The 18,719-nt window shown below is 38.0% G+C and overlaps 3 protein-coding genes across 3 annotated transcripts; all 3 read left to right on the top strand.

Moving 5' to 3' along the window:
• The first annotated feature begins 240 nt into the window (after window positions 1–240).
• Window positions 241–3,355, top strand: LOC136716301 (dual specificity protein phosphatase 13A). The gene is made up of 3 exons (XM_066693901.1): window positions 241–389; window positions 2,310–2,527; window positions 2,834–3,355. Exons 1-3 carry the CDS (start codon window positions 241–243, stop codon window positions 3,037–3,039), a joined length of 573 nt encoding a protein of 190 aa, XP_066549998.1. The 3' UTR covers window positions 3,040–3,355.
• Window positions 3,356–3,619: 264 nt separating this feature from the next.
• Window positions 3,620–6,831, top strand: LOC136716067 (dual specificity protein phosphatase 13A). Its single transcript, XM_066693550.1, has 3 exons — window positions 3,620–3,805; window positions 4,900–5,117; window positions 5,818–6,831. The coding sequence occupies exons 1-3, from the start codon at window positions 3,678–3,680 to the stop codon at window positions 6,027–6,029; spliced, it is 558 nt and encodes a 185-aa protein (XP_066549647.1). The 5' UTR covers window positions 3,620–3,677; the 3' UTR covers window positions 6,030–6,831.
• A 7,858-nt stretch (window positions 6,832–14,689) lies between these two features.
• Window positions 14,690–18,557, top strand: LOC136716153 (dual specificity protein phosphatase 13B-like). Its single transcript, XM_066693651.1, has 3 exons — window positions 14,690–14,858; window positions 15,212–15,432; window positions 17,838–18,557. The coding sequence occupies exons 1-3, from the start codon at window positions 14,722–14,724 to the stop codon at window positions 18,050–18,052; spliced, it is 573 nt and encodes a 190-aa protein (XP_066549748.1). The 5' UTR covers window positions 14,690–14,721; the 3' UTR covers window positions 18,053–18,557.
• The last annotated feature ends 162 nt before the right edge of the window (window positions 18,558–18,719 follow it).

Here is an 18,719-nt window from a genome sequence, read left to right as displayed (position 1 = left end):
AAGGTTATTTTAAAACCTAAATGTTTAATTTGGAGAGACTGTGCTTTTAGAGAAGGGTTTTTCTATGTGGCTGGAGGGTTTGAGTTACACCTGTTCACAGATGTCACTCATAGCAGAATTGGTCAGACATACTGCCATGTCTGAATAAACAACTTGCAGGAAATAGGAAACAGATCAAAGATTTAAAATCAGACACGCATTCAAATTTTGCTTATACTTCAATATACACACAAAGGAGTAATGGCAGATCATGCATCTGCCGTTTGCGATAGCCACAGTGCACAATCTCAGACTCCATCTGTAAAAGAGCTAGAAGACATATTGCACAGTGGTAAAACCTCCTGTAACCACGTTGATGAAGTGTGGCCCAACCTATTCCTTGGGGACATGTAAGTATAATTTATTTTTAATTACATTATGCACATTATGTTTTCTATGAAGGCAAAAATGTGAGGGTTGAAACAAGGATATTTTCTTACTAAACATATATGTAGTTAATGAAAATAATTCTTGCACTGACCTGCAAATTCCACTATACCAAATATATTGGCTGGAGATTATATTTTGCTTTACTTACATATACAGTGGGGGAAAAAAAAGTATTTGATCCCCTGCTAATTTTGTACGTTTGCCCACTGACAAAGAAATGATCAGTCTATAATTTTAATGGTAGGTATATTTTAACAGTGAGAGACAGAATAACAACAACAAAATCCAGAAAAATGCATTTCAAAAAAGTTATAAATTGATTTGCATGTTAATGAGGGAAATAAGTATTTGATCCCCTATCAATCAGCAAGATTTCTGGCTCCCAGGTGTCTTTTATACAGGTAACGAGCTGAGACTCTCTTAAAGGGAGTGCTCCTAATCTCAGCTCGTTACCTGTATAAAAGACACCTGTCCACAGAAGCAATCAATCAATCAGATTCCAAACTCTCCACCATGGCCAAGACCAAAGAGCTGTCCAAGGATGCCAGGGACAAGATTGTAGACCTACACAAGGCTGGAATGGGCTACAAGACCATCACCAAGCAGCTTGGTGAGAAGGTGACAACAGTTGGTGCGATTATTCGCAAATGGAAGAAACACAAATTAACTGTCAGTCTCCCTCTGTCTGGGGCTCCATGCAAGATCTCACCTCGTGGAGTTTCAATGATCATGAGAACGGTGAGGAATCAGCCCAGAACTACACGGGAGGATCTTGTTAATGATCTCAAGGCAGCTGGGACCATAGTCACCAAGAAAACAATTGGTAACACACTACGCCGTGAAGGACTGAAATCCTGCAGCGCCCGCAAGGTCCCCCTGCTCAAGAAAGCACATGTACAGGCCCGTCTGAAGTTTGCCAATGAACATCTGAATGATTCAGAGGAGAACTGGGTGAAAGTGTTGTGGTCAGATGAGACCAAAATCGAGCTCTTTGGCATCAACTCAGGAGGAATGACCCCAAGAACACCATCCCCACCGTCAAACATGGAGGTGGAAACATTATGCTTTGGGGGTGTTTTTCTGCTAAGGGGACAGGACAACTGCACCGCATCAAAGGGACGATGGACGGGGCCATGTACCGTCAAATCTTGGGTGAGAACCTCCTTCCCTCAGCCAGGGCATTGAAAATGGGTCGTGGATGGGTATTCCAGCATGACAATGACCCAAAACACACAGCCAAGGCAACAAAGGAGTGGCTCAGGAAGAAGCACATTAAGGTCCTGGAGTGGCCTAGCCAGTCTCCAGACCTTAATCCCATAGAAAATCTGTGGAGGGAGCTGAAGGTTCGAGTTGCCAAACGTCAGCCTCGAAACCTTAATGACTTGGAGAGGATCTGCAAAGAGGAGTGGGACAAAATCCCTCCTGAGATGTGTGCAAACCTGGTGGCCAACTACAAGAAACGTCTGACCTCTGTGATTGCCAACGAGGGTTTTGCCACCAAGTACTAAGTCGAAGGGGTCAAATACTTATTTCCCTCATTAACATGCAAATCAATTTATCACTTTTTTGAAATGCGTTTTTCTGGATTTTTTTGTTGTTATTGTGTCTCTCACTGTTAAAATACACCTACCATTAAAATGATAGACTGATCATTTCTTTGTCAGTGGGCAAACATACAAAATCAGCAGGGGATCAAATATTTTCCCCTCACTGTATAAATGATATCTTCTTTAATGTAAAAAGGAGAATGTAATTGTAATTCTGTAAAAATAAGGAGTAAGGTAAACATGCAAACGTAGAGCTATATCCTGCCCATTCTTATGCACTGCCGCTGTGGACTGCAGGATTATTGATCTTATTTCATGTTACTATTGCTGTAGGTTTATGTCCCATGACAGATATGCTTTATGGAAAATGGGGATCACCCACGTTCTGAACGCAGCTCATGGCAAAATGTGCTGCAAAGGAAGCCATGATTTTTATGGGACGACTGTAGATTACAACGGGGTTCCAGCGAACGACCTGCCAGGATTTGACTTATCTCCCTACTTCTATCCCTCAGCTCAGTTCATACATGGGGCATTAACCAGTCCAGGCGGTAAGTCATGTTCTGTTAATAAGTTGTTCAGATTGTAATCTTAACACATCAGGAAAAATATAGATAAGTAATGATTATAATGTCCATGTATTTTTTAATAGCAGTATATGCAGTATTTGACATGTGCAAAAGTCATTACATTTATTCATGTGTATGAACTTAATAAACCCTAATTTACAAAGAGGTAAAAACTTAAATATTTAAATCAAGGAATGTTTATATAATGAAGTAAGAAAGTGTTGGGTAACCAACAAATCAGTTGCTAACTAAACCTCAGTTGTTACATCTTTTTTTTGCCCTTCACAGCCAAGATCTTTGTCCACTGTGCGGTAGGGGTGAGCAGATCTGCTTCCTTGGTGTTGGCCTATCTCATGATCTATCATCATTTCTCATTAGTGGACGCCATTAAAAAAGTAAAGGAAAACCGGTGGATTTTTCCAAACAGAGGATTCTTGAAACAGCTGAGGACCTTGGACATGAATTTACAGAAACACAGTCACTCTCTGGAATGATAACGGTCATACTTGCATAGGTTGTATATTTTGGTAATGAAGAACATATCAATGTTTATAGAAATTAAGTTTTAAGGTTGTGTTTGAACTATTAATTTATTAATTCTCTTTTTTGGCAGGTTTTAAATGAATCTCAATTATATTTTTATTATAAAACTCAAGTGTCGGGAAGCTTTTATTTTTGTATGAGAGCATGCATGCTGGAAACAATTTCCATTCATCCCTCTTGCACTAAACCTTTGTGAGGCAAATATAGTTTTTAAGTCAGTAAAGCCAAGCAGGACACACAGGATTAACTTTGTAAGGCAACACGCAAAGCAAGTTTGAAGTTCCTGGAAAAAGTCTATAATTGTAATATATTTTATTTGCTCATATGAAACAATTCAAATAAATGTGTAATCAAATCATTAAGAGTTTATTTGTGTATTGATGTGCAATCAACCTTCTCTAACATTCTCAAACGTATCTTACCACTTTATAGAACAAGAGTGCATGACCGACTCTGTGCTAAATTGGGACAGTGACATTAAAAAAGCACCTGTTCAAGTGAATCACAGCCTATGAGGGAACAGAACAAGAAGTCACTTAGACAGAATAAACACCAGGAGCCTTCACTTATTTCATTGTAATTCAGATAAATGACATCTTTGAAAGAACATGGAACAGGAAATCTGTTTGTCAAGGAAATGGAAACTATTTTGGATACATGCAAAGTAGGATTGACCCCAGTTGACGAGGTTTGGCCTAATTTGTATATAGGAAATGTGTGAGTATGGAACGTTTTGAAAACATTGAAGTTGAGAATCTGAGCTGATGCACTAACAGTTGTAAAAATAAAATAGAGGTTTATAATAAACATGTTCTAGTTTTTGTATTAGTTTAAGGTTCTTCGGGGATGAAGTCAGTTTCAGAAAGTACTGGTTGAATTGATTTCTGTGGAATGAAAAGTTCCTTCTAGTCTCTTAAACAATTAGTTTTTGTGCTGAAATCAGCCTGGGCACACAGTCAAAATAATCCAATAATTAATCATTACCTCAGTTTAGTGCCAGCTGTCAAACTGCAAAGTCATGAAACAAATTAAATAACCAAAGGTTATTATTGGCTATGTATGTATGTATGTTGTCTTATTTTGTTCTACATCCAATGCATTTTTGTTTACATTTATTTCAGTTAATTTGGTAGTTTTTAATTTGCCTGGATGATAAATATATTAAATATAGCATATATTGTTAAGAATTATCATCCTTAAAATATGAGCTTAACCACAAAGTATATAACATACATAATAATGTGTGACAGAAGATAAAAGTGTGAAAGTATGGAGGGGGATAAAACGGTATTAAAACCCAGATAGGATTTGCATTTACAGTGAAGCTATATTACATTGCATTTTTATATGGTTTCATTTGCTTTTTGGTCATGGATGATGTTAAAGAAAGTGAATACTTTCTTTGGTTTGATTAGAGCAATATTTAAAGGTAATATTGCCGTTAGCTTTACATTTAGCATTATATACTGCTATGTTTTAATATCATCATCACTAACAAAATCCAGAAGCTACACCCAACTTCCCCATTCCTCACCGTTCCCCTCGTAAAACCAAACCATAACCCGAATCCATCTTTTAATCTAGTCCACACCTTAATTATTAACCATGCCCCGCTGTATAAGTTACCTTGGAGGTTCATTTCAATACAAGATTAATAGTTAAAATCGTATCCCTGTCAATAAGATGAAAACGGCTATTGTAAGAAATAGGCAAACCATATATCTATACATTTTCATTGTTCCATAAAGAATTAACTTTAAAAAGTGTCCTTGTTTGGTTTCTCTCTCTCTCTCTCTCTCTTCTCAACACAGTGCTATAGCCCAAAACAGGAATGCCTTACAGAAAATGGGTTTTACCCACGTATTAAATGCTGCACATTCCAAGCAGGGCTGCATAGGGGACCAAGCCTTCTATGGCAAAGACATTCAATACTACGGCATCCCTGCGGAGGACTCCTTGAACTTTGACCTGAGCGTTCAATTCAGACCTGCCGCGGATTTCATTCACAAAGGCCTGAAAAAGAAAAATGGTAAGATAAATTGGGAGACGTCTAAAATACATATATTTGATGTGCCCCTTCCAAATGATACAAGAAACATGTTAGTTTTGCATGACATTTCATGAATTTTTTAAATGTCATTTCCCTTCAAAAGGATGAATGTATGTTTTGAATGTGGCAATAAATTGAATGCCTCAGTCAATAGTGAAAAGAAATAAAATAAACTGGCTACATAAAAAATCTGAATTGATAGTCAAGAGGCAAAGTTATTGTATCTATATTTTCTAATAATAGGTGTACAGATTAATTGGTTTCTGTTGTGGATGGTATTTGCATTTTCATGTACATTTTTTGTATATTGTATATTGTTTGCAATAACAAGCAACAACTAAGACAACTGAGTTTCCCAGAAAGACAGATTGGCACTCTCACTCCACTTCCACGCTTTAAACTCTTTTTGTTGCCCCCTGCATATCTGTTGGTGCCAGAATAATACAGATGCTAAAACAGCTATGGTTCATTAAATATTATGAAAAGGATTTACAGATATTTACAGATACAGAAGGCAAGAGGAGAGTTTGTGACAGTACAAAGGCAAAGGATTATGGATACTATATTTAATTTTCATTTGTGAATTGAGGTCTTTCCTTACAGGCTAGCAAATACCTTTAACTAATAAGTGAAAGCCTCTAACTTTAGTCCATTTCATCTTACATTCTTCTCATTACAGGAAAGGTGTTCGTGCACTGCATTATGGGAATAAGTCGATCCTCTACTTTGGTGCTGGCTTACCTCATGTTGTATCACCACCTCTCTCTACGCGATGCCATCCTAAAGGTCATTCAGAGCAGATTTATTTATCCCAACAGGAATTTCCTTCGACAATTAGGTGATCTGGATAACCAATTAAAAAGGAAACGAAGAATGTGTCTTCTCCTCTGACAAAGAGAAGAAGAGAAATAAGATGAGGACAATTTCAATCAATCTCTGAAGCTGCTGCCGTTTGTATTTATTTTGTGGTTACTGTTGCTGTTTTGTGGTATTTTTTTAAATAATCTAGGTTATAATATATATACTGTTCTGCTACACCAAATGTAATGGTACTGTGGTCCGCTGGGAGTATTTAAATCACTAGGTCACAAAGGTTACATGAACTTATGATGGTCCTGAAATGTAAGCAAAATGATAATGCATGTCAAGCATTCCTTTCGATGGTTGGACCATTTTATTATTTTGAACAGAGCAGAAGAATAAATAATAGGTTCAGAAAAGAAAAAAATCAAAAAGGTATTTTGAAGATATACAAGTAGGTCTCTATATTAACGTGTTATTCTAGGCACTATAACATTAGTATTTTAGTTGATTTTAATCCTTGGTATCCTCTTTGGATAAAAAGGCCAGAGATTTGCACTTAGGATTTTTGTATTTAAAGTAAGAAATCCCTGCTGATGAAAGCAAAGACAGGGCTGTAGGGAAGGGGAAAAAAAAAAAAAAAAAGCATTCTGTTAAAGGAAGAATTTAAGTTTCTCGTCATGCTCTACTGAAACAGAAATGTGAACTAAGAAAGCCAAATTGAGCCAATAACAATGACTTTTGCTGAATATAAAATGGGGGGTAGAATCTGTGTGAAGTCTCCACCAGAATAAAAACAAATGTTTCATTTGTTGTGGCATTACAATTCCTAACAAATGCAACAAAATTAAAATATTCTTTGTACATGAAGTAATAAATGCATATTTTAAAAGAGAAATGCCTTGTGTTGTGTTCTACTCTTGTGGAACGATAGCTGTTGATTTGTGCCTCATGTGCAAGTCACCTCTTCAATGCGGCCAATAATAGTAAAGATTGTGTGTGTAATGTTTTGCTGCCAGGACAGACAGCAGGTGGTCTGGTCTTTTGGTTCATTGTCTGACAAGGGGCGACAGGGTCTGCTACTCAGAGTACTGCTGCTTTGTGCTCAGTGGCTGCCACACTATAAACACACTCACATGTTAGGTGCCCACATGTCAGCAAGTGTAATTGGCAGCCATTGTAATTATGCATTTTATTCCATTTGTGAAAGTGACATAGTAGTGCTAAACACTCTCTCTGTGTGCTAGTAGCCGTGTATAACCTTGGAGGAACGTAGCAGATGTTGCCAGACCAAGTTGGCATTTAGATTTAGATTTTAAAATAGAAAAGGCCAACAGGCAGATTACACTTCATGACCATTTGTGTTATCGAGGTGATTGTGCGAGGTTGAAAAACTCCTCTGTGGAACTGGACTATTTTTCCACCCAATACATTACAGATCACACATAACCAATTAAGGCAAGTATGATACCAGCTTTGTGTGCATGCTATACCAGTTAGTGCATGTAACTAAAATTGTAACTACTAAAGATATTCGAGTTAAATATATACAATTTAAACATAAGGTGCTGCTTAGGGACAACGTCCAGTTGTCTCTGTGTTGTTTTCTACACATTTATATAATTTCATGCCATGAAGAATTAAATATTTTTGGTTACTAAATTATATTGCAGCAGCTTACAAAGAAGGAGTTTGGAAGGAAAAATATATGTGCATATCAACTTAATTGACAATTTATCCAGATGTTATTCAAATACCCAAAATAGTTTTATATTTAAATCGAACATTTCTAACTGGTAAATGCAACACTATTTGAAACCTTTCTTGATATGTCACACTTGATTCTATAGAGATTTATTTAATATCTCTCTAATTTTCGGTGGTCGGTGATGTTACACGTACACTCCTTACTCGCTTTCTATCACAAAGCACACAAACTGCCCCCCACCCCCGCGAGTCCAAAAGTCCCACGGATTACCCCATTGCCCTGCCGTTAGAGTAAGTAAGACATTTCTTAATTTTGCTGCATTAGTAACCCTTCCATATTGTTTAGCAATCAATGATTACCAGTATGCCTTCATTTTTTTTTAAATGTACATTTACTTACAATATCTACTGCTTTTACATTTTGTAAAATAACTAAACTGGTAGTATTTCTATACTTTGTGTGGAATGGTTTTAGAACAGTGGTATCAAACCTCCGTGAAACAATTGAGTGTACAAATGTACTCTACAAATTAAGGCTGCTGCTATCGATATGATAATCGATTTGTCTATACATAAAGGGATCGATTATTTGAATAATCAAAACAAAAACATTGCTTTATTATCAATGCATTCTTGTGGGGTCCTGGTGTCAACATGACGTCCTATTCTTGAGTTCACCGAACTGATTCCAGGGAAAGGTTTGCCCTGACCAGGACTAGCACTTTTACATTACATTTAACCACTTTAACTCCAGATAAAAACATGAAAACTCTTCCCAGGTAACAGATTTTGGAAATAATGTTTTAACACCTAAAATCACTTTAAAATGTAAATATATGACTTTTTTTATTTTTAACCAAAATGCATTTTGCATTAACCCTTTACACTTCTGTGTACTACATATCTATGTTCAGTAGAGATAAATACAAGGTTTTCTTTTGTTTGAAGAAAGAAAACAATGCAAATGCATTTTTTTTAGTTTACAATATAATACTTTATAATAAAAAGGGTAAACAAAGCACTAAAACGCAAAATAAAAATACGCAATACACTGAAACAAATTAAAATACACTGAAACGCTATAATAAATGTAAGAAATGATAATACATTAATAGTAATTATCAACTAAATATCAGTCACTATCAAAAGTGGTTAAACGGACGGTACTGTTGTGCTCCATAGCGCTCAGAGCCTACATACGTTTCAAAAGTCTATATCCCAAATTCTAGTAGAATTTGACATGCCTGAAACATGCACATAAACCACATGTCCTCTATTAGCGGTGCACATAGGTACAATATCCCACATGTAGCTACAGCATAAATGAAACATGACTTTACATGTAAACCTGAGTTTCCCAGCTAAAATGTATTCCTAGCAAATTAATGTATTAACTGTAAATTTACCAGTAAATGTATAATTTACCATTTTCACACATTTACCATAACATATATATGCAGACGTGGCCAAAAGTATTGGTACCCTTGCATTTTATTCTAATAATGCACCATTAGCCCTGAAAAGTGTTGAAATTAAAAGATATTTTATCATCCATATATGCATGTCTTTGGTTTGCAGTGGAACAAAGCAAAAAAAAAAAAAACTGAATTCTTGCTTATTCTATAAAGACATTCTAAATTGGCCTGGACAATATTATTGCTACCCTTTAGAAGTTATATGAAATGATTGTATTTTAGTGATACCTCAAGCAGACCATTCAACTTAATTAGTATCACAGGTGTCTTCAATTGCATTATCACTCATTCATCCAATGGAGAAAATGCTGTTTTGTGTCACTGTGTGCATCACACTGAACATGGAAAAGGGAACTAAAACCAGAGAGTTGTCTGAGGAGGTTAGAAAGAAGGTAATAGCCAAGCTTGGTTCTACAAGACCATCTCTAAAGAGCTTGATGTTCCTGTGAGCACTGTTGCCAATATTAAGAAGTTTAAAGCCCATGGGGCTGTAAGCCAACATCCCTGGACGTGGCTGCAAGAGGAAAATTGACCCAAGAATGAAGAGAAGGATTGTTTGAATGGTGGAGAAAGAACCAAGGAAAAAATCATAACAGATCAAAGCCGACGTTCAAGCTCAAGGTGCAAAAGTTTCAAGTCGCACCATCCGTCGCTGTCTGAACAAAAATGGGGTCCATGGTAGAAGACCTCTCTCTAAGAGAGGAACACAAGAAAGCCTGACTGGAGCTTGCCAAAATGCACGTGGACAAGCCACAGTCCTTCTAGAAGAATGTTCTTTGAACAGATTAAGCAAATGTTGTGATTTACCAAAAATCTCTACAACTCCATGTTTACAGGAAAAAAAAAAAAAATTCAAAGAAAAGCACACCATCCCTACCGTGAAACGTGGAGGAGGCTCAGTGATGCTTTGGGGTTGCTTTGCTGCCTCTGGCACTAGGTACCTTGAATCTGTGCAGGGCAGGATGAAATCAGAAGACTGTCAAGGCATTTTGGAATGAAATTTATTGCCCAGTGTCAGAAAGCTGTGTCTCAGTCGCAGGTCATGGGTCCTCCAGCAGGATAATGACCTGAAACATACCTCAAAAAGCACCCAAGAATGGATGAGAAGAAATCACTGGACCATTCCGAAGTGGCCTTCTATGAGTCCTGATCTAAATCTCATTAAACATCTGTGGAAAGAGCTGTATCTCACAGTTAGGAAAAGGCACCCATCAAACATGGGAGAGCTGGAGCGGTTTGCTCAATAAGAGTGGGCCAAACTACCAGTGGAGAAGTGTAGAAATCTCATTCAGAGCTACAGACAGCGCTTGATTGCAGTTATTGTCTCCAAAGGCTGTGCAATTAAATATTAGGTTAAGAGTCCCAATATTTTAGTCGGTGCCATTTTAATTTGTTTTACTATTTAAAGTAATACATTATGTCATAAATCTTTTTTTTTTTTTCTGTACTATGCAATGTGAAATAAAGAAGGGAGGATACCAAATACTTCTGTCAATGTCTAATTAGTTTTTTTTTAAGTGGAAGGGTATCAATACTTCCGTCCACGTCTGTAGATATGCCCCCAATGGCAGCACATATGGTGGAGAATGCATATATAGGCTATGTGGTCTAGCAAACAGTGCATTTCAGAAGGACCACAAAAAAAAAAAAAAAAAAAAAACACAGGAGAATGCTGTGGGAGATCTGGTGCGAGTAGCAATGCATCTGGCACTTGAGATGTTGACGACCAGCCTTATCACTGGAGTGGCAGAGAGGAAGGAGCCACTGGTGTGCCCTGTGCCAGAGAGGAAGGAGCCACCAGCTTTCCAAAAAAAAAAAAAAAAAAGCCATTGCTGATTCCAGAAGTGCACGTGCTGTAGAGGTGCCCCTACCTGATGGTGAGGCCCTGCCATGGAAGGAGCCATTGGAGCATACAGATGCCCTGCCGTGGACAGGAGAGGAGCAGTAGAGGCTGGAGAGACCAGTGCTTTGACCAGAGGCATACATGACTGAAGTAGCGTTACTGTGGCCAAATTATGCCGCGCTGACTGGAATGACCAGAGCAGGAGGGTCCTGTTACGGCTGGGGACAGAGCAGCAGTGGCTGGAGCCCCAGGGGCGCTTCTCTCCCTCCATAATCAAGCGATTATTCAAAATATATATAGCCTATATTCTGCAGAAGACCTACATGTAACATTAATATCATTTAAAACATCTGTACAGCTTAATAAAACTCACAGCTGACTTTTTAATTGTATGTCTATTAGAGTTTTCAATTACATTTGTGATTTTTTTCTAAAAAAAAAAACCAACTTTAAATTTCATACAGTTATGGTAATTAATAGAACTATCACCTAATTAATATTCAGAATCTTTAATCTGCTCTGCAGTGTTGACGAGAGACCTTACCCTATAAACTATTACGTTATTCGGTTTCCTGAAATATTTTATGCAGCCAACACAAACATTTCAAGTTAGGCTAAAGAATGTGCCAAAGAATTTTGGAGAAAACATGGTACAAAAATTATATTTGTATACAATATGGTTTGAAGTTTATAATGTGGTAGGGGTGAAAGGGATTGGTGTGCTGCTCAATATATACTGAACTGTTCGTTCATCTAGTGCAGCAATTTCTGAGATTAATTCTGCTGCCCTCAGGTGTTGATATCTTCAACTGCAGGTTAACCAATGCAATAACACTGTGCTACTACTAGAATCTAAAACATCTGGAGATTATTTGTCTGCAACATACTATTGTTTATACAGTAAAATTTGTATGGTACGGTTTAGTATCCTCAATAGTTTGCAGGTTAGATTAAGCATTTAGTGCTCAAAATAAAGTTCTGATACTTTGTATAGACAGGAATGTACATTATTTTATTTTGTATATTTTATTTAGTATTTGTAAGGTATATCATAAAATATACCTCACAAATACTAAATAAAAACTGTGTGCTAGTTTTGCTTCGTGATGTAAAGAGGTATTAACTGCACTGATCATACAGTGGATATAGTGGGACTAATTGTGTCATTTTAAAACCATAATGAATTTAATATGAAAATACAAACCCAGTAAGGGCCAGACTAAATGAAGACTCACTCGAGAATCAAATCACGTGGTCTTACCTTATTGCATTTTGATTGGCTTCAAACAATACATTACAATGCAATAGGGTAATACTTAGGTCAAAGTTTTGATTTGGTCTAGCGCAAATTGTATAATAGGACACTCAAAATTGTCATACTGGGGCAAAAATGACATACGACACCAAAAAGTGAAAAGGGCGGCTATGCACTTTGATGATATGAACAGGCACAGAAAGGCAGAGGATGGTGTTTATCATATCTCTAGTGGCTGGTGCAAAAATGAAGGAAAACCAAACAAAAACCTAGCTCTTCTTTGAGTCTAAATAAACTTCTTCACAGGTCCCTCTGTAAACATGAAACACTAACAAAATACAGACCAACAGCAAACAATCCAAATAACAGTCCAAGTCCAAAGACCAAATTTCTTTCACCAGTTTCTCCTTTTCTTTGCGGCTTGTCGTGTCACTCTCCAACTCCACAGCCCCGACTCGCCCACAACAAGCGCGTTTTGTTTTGGGCCCTTCCTAGCACAGCATCACATTATATATACTTTATTCAAACATTGAAATATGCAATAAGTTTGAATATCTGTCAATTACATTGGCTCCCTCTCCTGTCAGTCACCCAGAAATGTATGACTGACATCTGAATGCGAGAAACACACTGTAATCTTCAGATAAGATAAGCTACAGAGTTAAATGATTAATGTGATGTGTTCACAAGATGTGTCTGAATGGTCAGGGGACATAATGGGATAAATAGGGTGTTCACTGGCCTGTGAGATGGAGCCGGAAATATTTCAAGCTAGAGAGAGGTTAATTTGCCCCCTACTTACACCAAAGCAACACTGGCTTAATTCACAGGCAATAGCTTTTAATTAAACATAGTTGCACCGGGAAAGAGAATTTCATTTACAAACTAAAAAACTAGAGTGACAGGTACCCCGTAACACCAGGGAAATCAAGCCTCTGTGTTCCTCTCCTGCAGGAAAACACTGGCCTATATTTCTCAAAACAAAGACGACGACCCACAAGAAAGCAAGATCAGAAACTGGAATCACAGCTCTCATAGAGAGATTTAATTCTTGAGTTGTGGATGGTAAGATCGCAAGAACCGATACATGGATTCAGTAAGGAATGCTGTATGTTCAGGATGCCTCTAGGCTAAGATAGCCGTCTGGCTTTGTGTCTGAGAGCTTTAGCCTGGGACTGTTTTATTCCTCAGAAGAAGTGACAGATACAGAGATGGATGAAGCTATCAAGCAGCTGCTGATGTGTGCTCTCTAAGCCATACCAAATTTAGAAAAGTCCACTAAGTCACAGACAGATTTCATTTCCAACATTTGTCTCAGCGGACCCCATCATAAACCTCCCTCCAGCTGAACGATGTATTAGATCTGTACTCTTAGCAGGCCGAACCAGCTTCAAACTCACTTTGCTGTACAGTGCATGCACAGACTGTGTGAGTAATTCATTTAAACTTCTGCAGTAAATGATGAAAGGCAAAGCAATTATTTTTAAAAGGTACCACTACAATGTTTTAAAGAAGGAGGTGGATTTAAAATCTGAGCAACTGCATTTTGCATTTTTGCAAAGGAATGGGCATCTGTACTGCTGTAAACATAATTGGGCAATTTAGTCTTCTACTGAAGCACTGATCAAGCATGTTAGTCATGCGCGAGAGAGCGAATAGCAGACAGATGAATCCTGTGTAATCTCATTTCAGAAAGCTTTAGCACCAATCTCATTTAGGTGGAAAGGTAGTTTTCCCTTTCAGCGTGACAAGTGTGTGATGATCACAGGGGTGGCTGTACAGTTCCAGCAGAAAACAGACACCAATGCATTTTCAGTTATACAAAGCAAGCAGCACCTTAATTGGCCGTTCAGTGTACATACAAGTCCAATAATTTCACTTCAGTATCTGGAATATGAATTGTAAATGAGCCTCTAATCTCATTCTCCTTCTCACAGCTTCCTTTGACCCTTTTCAAAATGTTACAGCCTTCAGTCGTGTACACAGCACTCCACCCGTCAATGAGAATGAATGGGTGCCCACTTTCTTTCCTCCCCTCGAAGCTCAGGAGTGCTTTGGTTCTGTTCCTTAAATGCATTCACATATTTTGTCATTCTAGACCACTAAATGGCCACAATATATTCTATCTTTGGAGCATTTCATAATCTCTTAACTTGGTTTGTCTTAATACTTAAGGGTGGAAATAATTAATCTTGCATTAATAAATAGTCAACTGTGTCCTCAATGCGACTGCACGAGCTTATATTCCAGTAGGTGGGGCTAATGTCTTGTATATGTTGTTGATGTTCCTTTTTTAATATAATAAATACAATTTTATGTGAACAAGTTATGCACATTTTTTCTTTGGGGGGGGGGGGGTTGACCATTAAATCATATAGTAATGCCTCTGTGGATTTAAAACCAATAGCCTAGGATTGTTAAAAAGCGTTTAATTGCATCGAGTGTCTCCCGTCTTATGACCCACAGCTTCAGTAGAGTCGAGCCTAACGTGCTGCCCTAAGGATGCTGGGTAATGAGGAGCAGAGACCGTGCCGGTACGAGCCGCCCCAGGTGCCAGAGCTGCAGCGCCTCCTCTGGGTGAGGGGTGGCGTCAGCGGGCACGTGGACCAAGTCTGGCCTAAAATCTACATTGGAGACATGTAAGAGCACCCATGACACCACGTTCATCTCAATTTGTATTTTGCAATTAAATCAATAGTTGTGGAGAAAGTAGTAATAGTGCATGCATTCTGTACAAAGAGAAAACCCTTTTCAATCCAGGAATATCTGTATTTGGCTTTTTAAAGCTAGGGGATATATACTTAATGAAACTGAGAGGAACATACTGATAGTTTTTTGTTTTGTTTTTTATTCTGTGAAGATGTTAATAATAGAGGAATGGCTTGGTTAATCTTGTTCTCAATGGCAAATCTTGTATGTATTTTGGTTTAACTGAGAAAAATGGAAAGCGAGAGGAAGCTTTCCTTCTAACCAGCTTTTAACCGCTTGTTAGGTGGACTGCCAAAGATAAGAGGTGGCTTCAATCCTTCAACATCACTCATATTCTAAACGCTGCCGATGGCAAATACAACGTGTGCACAGGGGCGAGCTATTACAAAGACATGAATATAAAGTACCACGGAGTGAAGGCCTTTGACTCGTCCTCATTTGACATGAGCCCCTTCTTCTACTCGGCAGCTCAATTCATAAAGGAAGCGATAAGTTCCACTGGTGGTAAGTAACTCCAAAAATATAAAGGTGTTGACCTTTTAAGTCTGTCCACCCTTCGTAAGCTTCAGTGAATCTAAGGTGCAGTTATCTTGCCATAGATCTGCTCAAGTCTTGGTTATTAATGACTGGAACCAAACACGTTATTTTAAAGCACCCCAGCCGGAATTGAATTGCCATATGTCATTGCATTTAAGATTTGCGTGTTAGTGCACACTGACATACAACATAGTACATGACATTTCCCCCCACCCCCCACCTGCAACTGGTTTAATAAATTCCCATTAGGCAGAATAACTTTTGTTCACATTTCAAGTCATTGCTCTTCGATTGAAAATCACTGGCTTTAAGGCTTTTCCTCAGAGACGTAAATATGGAGGTTGACCTTTTCTGCTAATGAGATGGGTATAGTGAACAAAATCTGCTCCAGGCAATTTTCCTCAAACAAGCTTTTAGGTCGTTCAAAAGCCCCTAACGTTTCCATTGCAATATAGCAACAGATTCCAACTGGAATATTATTGTTCATTTACTGCACTACAAAGAAAAAAGGAGATGGGAAGAACAAACAAACAAACATAAAATTACATCTATGGTTAGAAATCTTAAGTTTAACTTTCAAGAAAATAATTATTCACAGACATGGCTGCAGCTGCCACAGTGATATAAAGGATGAGGCGGGGAGGGAGAATGGCACTGGAATGGCCGCTCACAGCACAAGGATCATTCCCAGGCAGGGCTGTGGTGATGCCGGGTTCAGAGATGTGCTCTGTAACCTATGCGTGAGGGTTCATGTGGTGGGGAAACAAACTGAGGAACACACAGTGGAAGAACGCCACTAGACAACATCTGGATCGCTGGGCGCCCTCTTGGAAACAATGGAAACCGGGAAAGGGATTAAGAGATTTAACACTGATTTCTTTAAGCAGAAGTGCCTAGTTCAGAAGGGGGCGTGCATGTGGTTTTAATAATCGCACTAGGTTATTAGTAATTAATGTTATCATTGATATTACATGGACTTAAAAAGAAACTATCACAATAAAATCTAACATGAAAATACAGTCATGTCTTTAGAATATAGAAAACTACATTGGCATTGCAAATCACAAAGCCAAATGGACCTTATCATTTTGATAGTTCTGGTTAATTTTAAGAAAATGTACAGTACATGATTCTCTCAAAGATGAAGTTATGAATTGTAAACCATTCAGTGGAAACGATTTACAACTAAATTAAAATAGGGTGTGATTACCAAGGACAGAGTCACAAAAGCACAAAAGGAATGAAAAACCATATACATTTTCTTCAAATCCCACAAAAGTAGGCTATTGGCCATGAGGTTGTTGCACCATCCTTTATACTTCACACTAATATGGAAGCAAGTGCTGTTTAATTGAGCATAATTTCCCTTTATAAGTAGGTATCAACACACAGGGTTGTAATAAATTAGGTTTCCATTTTCAGACAGACGTGTTGAAGTACAGTGCATGTTACCAAGCCTACAATAATCTGTGGCTGAAATGTGCATCCTAATAAGACAGTTTTATTATCCTGTCCCCTGAGCCCATGATAATCCTCAGGAATGATAAGACCAGATTAACTTTGTAGGCTATTGCAATAAAAAATCAGGGCTTTTAGCACATTCACAGATATGAATTATACACACATCTAAATTGCAGAATACGTTTTAAAGCAATAAGGCACAACATCGAGGAGCTGAAGGGTTTTAAAGGAAAGCCCTGGGAATGTGCTAACATTAAATATCTTCTATTTCAAGACTAAGCAGAAACACATTTTCTTAAAAAAAAAAAAACAGCCTAAGAGCTACCCAAGTCCATTAAACACACTGATTTGCACATCATTAGAAGTCTTTATGCCTTGTAAGCCTCTTTACTGGTCATGACCCAGCAATATGAATGTTGTTATCCCAGGGGCAATGACCTGACCAGTTTCAACACAGCGGCTGCTGTTCACATTCTTCCCTGCAGAGGGCACTGCTGCCACTGTCTGCAAAGGCCAGAGGAAACCATACAGAGAACCACAGGGCTCCATAAATGCCACTGACTGCGGCTTTGCTAACCCACCTTGTTTATGGGTTTCGTCAGCCTCTTTGACTGCTAATCTCCATGGACTGTGAAATTCCAGCCTAACACCTAAAATACTCATATTGGCCATCTGCATTTTATTAAATTTGGTTCAGCGTCACATTTGGCAGCTGACCTCTCACAGCTTGTAACAATGTCTCCTTTCGGTATTGCGGTCGAGTGACCACAGTGCCAGGATGCAGTCCACTAGCTGAAGGTTACTCTTACACAGCACTGCATTTACTTAAACACAAAGATTACTTCATCATAATTTCTGAAAAGGGTAATTTTCTGCCTCAGCATCAGCAGTTTCTCCTTCTTCCTCTGCAGGTAAAGTGTTAGTGCACTGTGCAATGGGACTCAGCCGCTCGGCTACCCTGGTGTTGGCCTTCCTAATGATCTGTGAAGACATGACTCTGGTTGAGGCCATTAAGGCTATCAGTGAACACAGGAATGTCTCCCCCAACACCGGCTTCCTGGGCCAGCTCCGTGAACTAGACATCAGACTAAACAATGAGAGGAGATTGAAAACAAGCTGTTATTGAGATATATATGTCTCGTGTAGGGGTGTTAAATCAGTGGCAGCTTTGCTTTCCTCGTTATCCTCTGGCAGACACAAGCCACTGATAAAGCAATGAGATGCTGTAATACTGGAAAGAATCAAGGTTTTAACAACTTGTTTTCTTGTTTCAGGAGAATGTATCCATTTACCAATAGTTTTCTACAGTTTTCTGTTTCTACAAATAAACTTCCTTTCAGTCATAAACTCACAAACATAATTTATTTTATTTGACATGCATAATAATCCCCTGAAGGTAATTTGATGAAACTGCCTTTGTGAAAAATGACTATCTGAGTAAATAGGCAGTATGTTTATTATTACTTCTATAAAAATGTTCTACATGCCAACAAATTATATTTACATTCAGGGCTGAACAGATATTCAAATTAAAAAGTCTCTCTATAAAAGCAGATTTTCAGCCACAAAACAAAACATTGTGATTTCTCATGTTTGTGAAACATGTCAGCTTAACATTAAGGTTTACACAATTCATTACACTGCTATATGATACTGTACTTTTTAATAAATAAAGTAAGTAAACTCTCATACTAGTCATGTCATGATTATGAAGTCATCAAGGTTGGAACTTAAAACTGTAAAAAATATAGTAGTTGATTAGGCCCATCTGCTTTGTTTGGTTGTTAGTAGCA

The sequence above is a fragment of the Amia ocellicauda genome, chromosome 20 (genome assembly GCF_036373705.1).
Source record: "Amia ocellicauda isolate fAmiCal2 chromosome 20, fAmiCal2.hap1, whole genome shotgun sequence".
In the NCBI taxonomy this organism is placed as follows: Eukaryota; Metazoa; Chordata; class Actinopteri; order Amiiformes; family Amiidae; genus Amia; species Amia ocellicauda.
The sequence above is the reverse complement of the archived record's forward strand: the minus strand, read 5'-3'. Positions and strand labels throughout refer to the sequence as shown.

What these genes read in the sequence shown, in the direction of transcription:
- LOC136716067 (XM_066693550.1), top strand. Translation starts at nt 3,678, where the DNA reads ATGACATCTTTGAAAGAACATGGAACAGGAAATCTGTTTGTCAAGGAA. An exon ending in AATTTGTATATAGGAAATGT is followed by an intron (nt 3,806 to 4,899) that starts GTGAGTATGGAA and finishes TTCTCAACACAG; the next exon opens with TGCTATAGCCCAAAACAGGA. An exon ending in AGGCCTGAAAAAGAAAAATG is followed by an intron (nt 5,118 to 5,817) that starts GTAAGATAAATT and finishes TTCTCATTACAG; the next exon opens with GAAAGGTGTTCGTGCACTGC.
- LOC136716153 (XM_066693651.1), top strand. Translation starts at nt 14,722, where the DNA reads ATGCTGGGTAATGAGGAGCAGAGACCGTGCCGGTACGAGCCGCCCCAG. An exon ending in AAAATCTACATTGGAGACAT is followed by an intron (nt 14,859 to 15,211) that starts GTAAGAGCACCC and finishes ACCGCTTGTTAG; the next exon opens with GTGGACTGCCAAAGATAAGA. An exon ending in AGCGATAAGTTCCACTGGTG is followed by an intron (nt 15,433 to 17,837) that starts GTAAGTAACTCC and finishes CTTCCTCTGCAG; the next exon opens with GTAAAGTGTTAGTGCACTGT.
- LOC136716301 (XM_066693901.1), top strand. Translation starts at nt 241, where the DNA reads ATGGCAGATCATGCATCTGCCGTTTGCGATAGCCACAGTGCACAATCT. An exon ending in AACCTATTCCTTGGGGACAT is followed by an intron (nt 390 to 2,309) that starts GTAAGTATAATT and finishes CTATTGCTGTAG; the next exon opens with GTTTATGTCCCATGACAGAT. An exon ending in GGCATTAACCAGTCCAGGCG is followed by an intron (nt 2,528 to 2,833) that starts GTAAGTCATGTT and finishes TGCCCTTCACAG; the next exon opens with CCAAGATCTTTGTCCACTGT.